The sequence below is a fragment of the Schistosoma haematobium genome, chromosome 2, assembly GCF_000699445.3.
Source record: "Schistosoma haematobium chromosome 2, whole genome shotgun sequence".
NCBI classification, from domain to species: Eukaryota; Metazoa; Platyhelminthes; class Trematoda; order Strigeidida; family Schistosomatidae; genus Schistosoma; species Schistosoma haematobium.
In genome coordinates this window covers 4,310,922-4,320,079 of record NC_067197.1, presented here as the reverse complement: position 1 = coordinate 4,320,079, position 9,158 = coordinate 4,310,922, and the positions used below count along the sequence as shown (strand labels likewise).

The window sequence follows — 9,158 nt, the reverse complement described above, 5'->3', positions numbered from 1 at the left end:
GATGATATCTCAGCACTTACCTGTATATAGTAACTAACCATTTTTTTTTTCTTTTTTTTTAAAGGGGGAAGGTGTTATGAACGGGGAATTAAGAAGCCCAGACAATTACGAAAGCTACTTTCTTGGGACGTTATTGCATTTCATTCAAAACCTGTAAAACACTTATATTTATTTTTGTCCCTATCTTATTCTACATAACACGAGCTTTCGTTCTATGTATCATTCACTAGCATACCCTTTTTTGTTCCAAAAATATTGTAATTTAAACATTATATTTTGCACTATAATTTCTACCCTAATTCCCTGTTCGGGCATAACTGTATTTTTCCAAATTATCCTACGTCGTGGTCAAGATATGCACTTATTTATTCATGTACATTTTTGTAGTAATCCGAATTCAGAGAATCCAGAGTTTAGTGTTCCAACTGTCTTGTCTTCTTTCACTCGCGTGCTTGCCAACCAATCAGGATTTAGAATAGTTCTCTCTACCCCAATCGAACTCACGCATATTAGACTCAAGGTTAAGCCACTCAGCCTAACGCGTCAAGGTCATAATTTAGACTACACCGACCAAGGTCAAGTCATAACAAGTATCACGGGGTAAAAGCGATTCAAGGTCATAACAACTTCTTTATGCAACTCTCAAAGAACTACTACTAGACCGTGTAAAGTGTACGAATTTCGAATGCTGTGAGGGATAAAAATTTCACAAAGCGATTTGTCAGGACATCAAGAATATCACTAGATTACTACGTCATTCCAATCCAATGCATACTCAAGGCTATGCAGGCAATTCATTGAGGAAATGCGAAGCAGGTCACGAAGATGAGCAAACGTTTGGTAAATGTACGTTCTGTAACAAGTTTCACCCATGCAATCTATGTATATTTCGTAATTCTTAATGCCTTAAATGTTATCAGATTGGATACATACAGGCAGTTTGTAATACTACTGTTCATTTCGCTGCAACTAATACTCAACTTTGTAATTCCGATCCTATTAAATTGAATGCTTCTAATGATCATTTATCCCTATCCACGACTTCAAAAATCAGTATAGAGTCATACAGCAGCCTAGAGTTAAATGAAACTCAGAATCACAATTGATTGATCACAGAGTAGTGATCAATGTCATATATGTCAAGCCCTTCTTAGTGCAGATTGAATGCTACCGACCAAGTTGTACGCAATGTCGAGTCACCTAGACTAGTGGCCACATTGCAACTTAGTCGATAGCATTCGATCTGCACTGAGAAGGACTTGACACACATGACACTGGTTACCACCCAGTGATCAATCAATTGTGATTATATCTCAGTCCTACAAGAGGTCGGTCGCGGCCTTAATAGCCCAGTGGTAACACTTCTGACTGTGAAGCTGGGCAACACGGGGTCGAATCCGTCAGGGAGCACCAATTCCCTCAAGATTGCAGGTACACCTTGCTGACGAGTGCCAAGTAGCACGAAACACGGGTCCAGGGTTTCCTGTTGACTACCTCCAACCACCGTCGAAACTCAGAATCATTATGAGACAAATGCTTTTAGTCAATCAACTTCTTATCAGATTTCTCATGTTATTGTGCCAGATACGGTTTGTTCTAACGCTTCACGTATTTTTTATAAATCCTAGGAGAATATGTTGAATGAATCAAATTATGAACAAAAATATGATGTAGTTTTGATAGATGCTGATTTTTCTAATGATCCATCACTCTCTAATGACATTCTTAATAAATTTGAGGAAAATATTTCAGAAGAATCAAGTCATATTAAATGTTATCTGTCCTTATAATGCATTTGTTTCTCATGGGAAAGTTGTTCAATGCGAATCACCAGTGCTAAATGAGCTCGATTTTGATTACAATTCGAATGATTTCATATCGAATATTGTTTATCCCTATCATGAAGTCACTTCTAATGTTTACTCTAGTCAATGTGAGAAATATATTTTAAATGAAGTCACATCATTTATAACTTGGGGATATGAAGATCCAAAATTATTTCGTGGTGGAGGATAGTGTTGGAAAGTCGATGGTTCAAATTCTACACATCAGTGGTTTCAGTACACAACCGACATAATGACTGTATACAATTCCAGGACCCAGATGAATCCGTTCCGATTTCAGTTGTTAATTCTAACACTAATGAGTATATTCTAGATCGTACAGAGTTTACATCCGCTACTCAATCGGACAGATATATGATGAACCTAAGGAGAAGAGGGACGATTAATTGCAGAAATTTGAATCCTCACTTAAGCTGTGGCAGATGTGGTGTTTGTATGAACTAATGATTCCTTTGTGCTTGATGACTGCTTGATTTAGAATCCCAAATACAAAAAAGTTTGCTCGTGCTCACATAGTTCTTCTTGGTAAAATTGCGTTATTTCTGGGATTCATAATTCGTACAATAATTCGAATACTTCTAATCATCACACCATCCCATATAAAACAACCTTGCTAAATATCCCTAACTGGAATAAATCATTTTGATCATCTATATTCTGCACCTGGATCTCAAGAGTCTTTATTTGAAACAGTTATCATGCCTAGTTGTAAAACCAACATTTTTCACAAATCAAAAAACCGATTTCTCTTCTGACAAACAGACCAACAATTATCATAGCTATATATGGAATGTCTGTATGATTTCCAAGGGCAGAAAGTTCGTTCAAACATCTGTGGAAATGAAAAGATACAACCTGTCAGAACTTAGAATAAGTGAAACCCAACGGATGCAAACTGAACCGAAAAGATTAGCTTCACGAGAGTTGCTGCTGTACTCTGATCACGAAGAGGAAATCGCCTCACACGAGAAATTGCACTAATCCTCTTCAAAGAAGCACAACAACAGCTTATAGCACGAGGATCTCAGGCATCCAGAATCACAATAGCATCCTTCAAACCAAAGAACGAATGAATGACAGTAAGTGCCACTCAGAGCTAAAGGTAGTAGTGAAGATGATAAAGATCAGTTTTATAATGTGAGGCTCCAGTCGATGATAGGAAATTGTTGAGGAAAGTGTATAATCATTCTAATGTAAATCTATATGTTTTCAACAAAATGGTTATCGGTGGCATCATATTCCTCAACAAACGTATAAATAATGCTATATAAGCTTCATCGGAACTCACTACTCAGTACTAAGTTGATAACACTTGCATCCATTGAAAGTTCAGATGGTCAGTAGGACACATGAACACAAAGAGAGAAGCTAACATAGCTTTAACTCACCGTCTGTTGATGGCTGATACAGGGTCGACACTTAAGGAGCACAGAACAATTGGAGAAACAGCACCACAATGTTTGATGCACACTTTCTTCGAGAAACTGACAAACTCAACAATCTCAAGATAGCTCTCAACAAGGATTTACAAACTTCACAAAGATTTGAGCAGGAGGAGGAGAAGAACAAACACCAACAGACTAGAAACAAGAATAACTTATCAACATTTCGTGGAGAAAAGATCACAGTTAGCATAAGAACGACAGAGCCAACACACTAATATCACTGCTAGAAAAGCTTCCCAACCGAGTGTTGCTGACCTAAATAAAAGATCCAATAGATACACAACTTCCACATCAACAGACTGCATTCCGCAAGGATAGATCTTGTACCGACCAACTTACAACATTCCTGACCATTGTTGAACAGTCAAATGAATGGAACACATCACTAAACAACGGATTCTCTGATTGTGAGAAAGCACTCGATAGAGTGGATAGGGAATATTTGGAAATCTTACTCAACAATATGGAGTATCGAGGAATACCGTCATCATCACACAGAACTCGTGCGACAGAATTGACTGTGAATGGAGGACAGCTGACAAATGCATTCCGAGGGAATAATAGTTTGTGTTGTGTAAGGCTGTCCACTCTCGACCTTTCTACTCCTCTCAGTTGTTGACTGGATTATGTTGACCATCATATCTCAGGTGACTCATGGAATTCAGTGCAGATGCTGAACGCATTTCGACTTCTCAAATGATCTTCACTTCCTATCCCATACACATACAATAACAAATTCAGGTGAATACAGACAGTGTGGCAGCAGTCTCTACAATAGTAGACCTCAACATACACGAGTGAAAATGCAGCACCATCCAAATGAAACTTGATGGTGAATCTGTGGAAGAGGTGGGAGCCTCTACTCACCTGGACAGAATCAACCAATAACAAGGAGGATACAACGCAGATGTGACGGCACGAATCGGCAAAGCAAATGGAGCACACATACAATCGAAGAGTATCTGGAACACATAATAACTAACTGTCGGAGAACACCAAACTCACAATCTTCAACACCATCATTGAAATAGGTCTATTGTACTGAACTGAAACTTGCAGAACTACTACAATCATCACTGAAAATGTTCACGTATATATATGAATAACTGTGAATGGAAGATGCTCCATATCCATTGACCAGACATCATCAACAACAACCTACTATTTCAGAGGACAAACCAGATGTGAATTGAGGAGGACACAAAAAATGACGCTGTAAACGGAAAACCACCAAACAACATCGTAACATGGAATCCTGAATGGAAGTGGAAGAAGGGCAGACTAAATAACACATGGAATAAGGAATTGGAAGTAGACGTATGAGCACGAACAGAACTGCGAAGAACTATAAAGGAGAAAGTATTGCAGAGATTGTTGGAGGATCCTGGTCGATGGTCTTTACGGTGGTCCATGAGGAGTAACAGGAGTAAGCAAGTAAATAAGTATCCATTTTGATATATCTCCACACATTATTTGTACCTTCTCCTCTCTTTTTTGACACACTACAATCTTCCTTACATTGAACAATTCACACAGAACTTACTTTTTAAGCATGAAACATTGTTTTCTGTATAAATTCACCCTGACAAGATTAACGAATTATATGATGGTTTCAAATTCACTCCTCACTAAGTATGTGAGTACCTAAGTATGGGGAACACTTGCGTCATCCATCTCAGTTAGTACACAACAAGAATCGAGTTGTCGAATCAATCACTGTTTGTATGATGCACTCATCAAACAGAAAAACTGAATCCCAAAGATTTTGGTTTACCAATTTGACTACTCATGAGTAGTGTAAATTTATGTTTTAGTTTTCTAAGACTATCAGAAAACTTGAAAAACAGACTAAATGGACTTCTTCCAAGACTGACAAATATCTAAATTGAAAATGTGTCTTCAAACTAGAGAAAGGTTATGAAGACTCAACTTTCGCACACAAACCGGTAAACAATCTTTCATACCTAATCATAATGACTAACGAAATAGTTTGTCAATATATCGGAAGAAATTCATTTTGTTATTTAAGAAGTAAATATATTTTCAATAAATTTTCCTGGACTGAAGTAGATGAAGCAAATTAAACATTAGAAAGACGGGGGTTTATCGCCTGTAAGCCATTACCCCACTCTTATAAGAAAAGAGCAGATGACAAAAAGACGGCGAGACTATAATGTATGGATGACGTTTAAGTGGCCTTGATAATGTCCATCTACTTACTAGGGTAAGTTGACCGTTATAAATTAATATGAGGTATTATGATTAAAGTTTACAGTTGAATGTTAAGGTTAGAAGTCAGAGTTAGAGTTCTAATCACGAACTGACCTCAACTACAAGACCAAAATGATATTTAGCCTTATGAATGAATGGATATCGCTCCAAAATCGAGGGCCTTATATCTTGAACCTAATTGGTTCACCCACAAATAATAGTCTTACCAAAAATACTTCAAACTTCTCTTTACAAGAACATTAGTAGTGAAAACCTCATTTGAAAGCTAACATGTTGTAGACCTTAGTCTCAAGTTCCTGTCAAAGTGAAATCTGAAAACCAATAGTTCCATTTCTGACAGGATCATAGACGCTCACTACTAAAGAGTAACAAACTAGGAAGAAACAATTGACAAGCCAACTGTTTTTTTCCCAATCGGTCCTTTAATACTCAGAGAATTTATGTTTTGAAAAGTTTTTACTGAATATCTTTAAATATTGGTAATTTGTACAAAATTTACATTTAATAGTGAAAGATACAACAAATTTTGAATACCTCCAGTTATACTACAATAAATATAAGTCCGTCTAGTCCAATTCTACCAAGTGTCGACTGACACGAAAAAATCACAAATCATAATTTGGTTCAAATGGGTCTGTTGTGAGATAGTAATTCATTTAAGACAATGGTGGACTGTGGCGCAGTTTCTTGAATTGATTGAAATTAGACATTAACACTGTTGGATGCCAGCCAGCTCACAGTGGTCTAGAAGTTAAGCGTTCGCTCGCGAAACTGATAGGTCCTGGGTTTGAATCTTGTGAGGCGCGATCGTGAATACGCACTGCTGAGGAGTCCTATACTAGGATGAATCAGCCGTTTAGTGCTTCCAAGTTTTCCATAATGGTCTAGCTTCAATTGACTCATGAATTCAATTATTTCAATTACTACAATCTCCATTTTCTTAAAACAAATCTTATTATTAATCTTACTGTCATTGTACAAATTCCAAAACAGTTTCAAAAATGTGAAGATCATCAGTTTTATTCAATAATCAACTCTTGTTTTTAATATTGAATTAGATTAGTTACCTTGACAACAATCTTTGTAAAATGAAACAAATCACAAATGTACTTCGATCTTTCGAACCTAGTAGGTTTTACTTTTTTTCTCGCTTATATAATTCAATGTAAATTAGAAACTTCAAATATACATATATATATGCCTTGGATAGAGAATAAACTGAAATTCAGATCAATCTACAATAATGTCACGCATAGACGCGTGTATATTTATGTATGCGTATACGTCTGTATGGTAACACTTTACAGGATTGTAAGTAAATTTACTTCAATCAATTTAGTCAGTCAGTCAGTCAGTCAATCAGTCAGGCAGTCAATCAATCATTCAACTGAGGTTATAGTAAATACAACATTAGTTAATCACAACACAACCTCTAAAGTTAACCAAGAACTGATTATATATATATATATATATATATATATATATATATATATATACCTTTCAATGAAAACTACGTCATTTTAAAAATCTTCACCCCTTTAACAACAACATACTACCTACGCCTTTAATTTTTTCCTTGTTGGTTGCATACTCTCTGAAATAAAATAAAAACACTCGCGCATACACACAACTTATACACTTTGAAAATGACATACATATAAACATATACACACAACACACCTACAATAGGTCTACATTTTTAGTCCATATCTGTTGATTTACCTCTTTTCAGCACATCACGTGATTCATATTAGACATTATTATTATTATTATTATTATTATTATTATTATTATTATTATTATTATTATTATGCTTTCCCTTCAACCAACCATATGACTCCAGATCGATGATACCCTCATGCTTTCTTTTTTTTAAATCTGCATACAGATATATATCTACACCATACAATCTATCTATCTATCTATCTATCATAAAGGCATCGAAATATTTATATTCATGAATTGTTCAAATCGCCTCATTATTGGACAAGACTTAGTGATTATTCTTATTATTATTAGTAGTAGTAGTAGTTTTTCTACTGGAAATCCCTCCCTTCCAATAATAGAATTCCCTATTTAGCATAACTTGAATATATTTTCTTTACCTTGTATTAGTAGTAGTGGGGTAGTAGTAGTAGTAGTAATAATAATAATAGTAGTAACTGTAGTAATCATATTAATCACGTTTCTTTATTTGATTGAATTTATAAATAAGAGAGAGAAACAAAAAAAAAGAAGGTGAATGTTACATCTACATAAGCAGATGGTGTATTTACATATGAACAGTGATATTTTTTGTTGTTGTATGGATGTTCTCTCATCTTAAATTGTAACCAATTGATGAAATTACTTTTTTTTTATTATTTTCCAATGATTTTTAAGTGATTTATCTTATGTTGTATGTTACATATGTCTGTTTTATTTTTCCATTTATGTTTTGTTTTTTTCCTTTCAACAACAGCAACAACCACAATAACAACGAAAAAGAAGAAGAAGAAGAAGAAAAGAAAGGAAAAAAATCGATTGAATAATTCATGAATTAACCAATAAACATTCAATCTTTCATTTATTTATACAGTTTTAATCAATGATTTGGAATAGACAATAAATGAATGAACTAGTTGACATTCATGAATGAATGTATTTCGATAAAAAGGGTTGATGAATTGATTCCACTAAAGAAGAAAAAAAGAAAGAAAGAAAATGAAGATAACATATGATCAAGCATGGAAATTAATCATCTGGTGGCAAATTAGAATACTGACCTAAATCATCCATGAATTAACAAATCAAATTGAATGGTAATAAATTGATAGAAAGTAAATAGATCTATATTATTTTGTTGTTGTTGTTGTTGTTAGATTACATGTTCTTCTCTAGAATGTAGAACACTCATTTTACCAGGTCACTTATAGATGAGATTTTGTATACAACATTTAGATCATGTAAGGACTAATCTTTATGAAACTTAATACTAAGTTCTTTACAAACTGAAGAACTGAAGATCGATTAACTTGGTTCTCTTATTTAATCAAATTATATTTTTGGGGAACCATTGAAGATGTGGTAAGATTTTAATAACCTTTTTAAGCTTCTAAAAAGTTCAGTCCTTCATGATTCCAGATAGGATGAAACTCAGGATATTTACATTACAACCTATTCAGATCATTGATTCATATTGTTAACTGTTACCGGACAATTTTATCTTCCTTTCTACTTCTATCCAATTGTTGTTCATTCTATTCATTTCGTGTAATCTCACTTTAAAACCATGTTGGTTTCACTGTATGATGGCACAAAAAAGCTTTTTATTGCCAATCTTTAATGAACTAAACACCAAATAAAGTTAATGCCTGTATAGCTATTCCTAAGATGGATATTAGCTATCATTATTTCTTGCTTTTTGAACAAGTCGTTGTCTTGACTAGATGGAATAATATAGTTTTGAATAGTATCTAAATGATTCCTAAAATAAATTAAACTAACTTAAACTAGAACTATGCTATTACGTAGTCGTTTTATCGGTGAACAATACATATATATTAGCTGAACCTCATGCCTAGATCAATAGCTGTCATCTTATGTGAATATCTTCTGTTTAGTCTTGTACGAGGTAGTTAATGGTTAACAGTAAAGA

General features: G+C 34.5%; 1 protein-coding gene across 1 annotated transcript; it reads left to right on the top strand.

Annotated features, from left to right (window-relative positions):
* Nucleotides 1-378: 378 nt before the first annotated feature.
* Nucleotides 379-5,237, top strand: MS3_00000226 (uncharacterized protein). Its single transcript, XM_051208074.1, has 2 exons — nt 379-846; nt 1,629-5,237. The coding sequence occupies exon 2, from the start codon at nt 1,684-1,686 to the stop codon at nt 2,014-2,016; it is 333 nt and encodes a 110-aa protein (XP_051067297.1). The 5' UTR covers nt 379-846; nt 1,629-1,683; the 3' UTR covers nt 2,017-5,237.
* Nucleotides 5,238-9,158: the final 3,921 nt, after the last annotated feature.

What these genes read in the sequence shown, in the direction of transcription:
- MS3_00000226 (XM_051208074.1), top strand. Translation starts at nt 1,684, where the DNA reads ATGCTGATTTTTCTAATGATCCATCACTCTCTAATGACATTCTTAATA.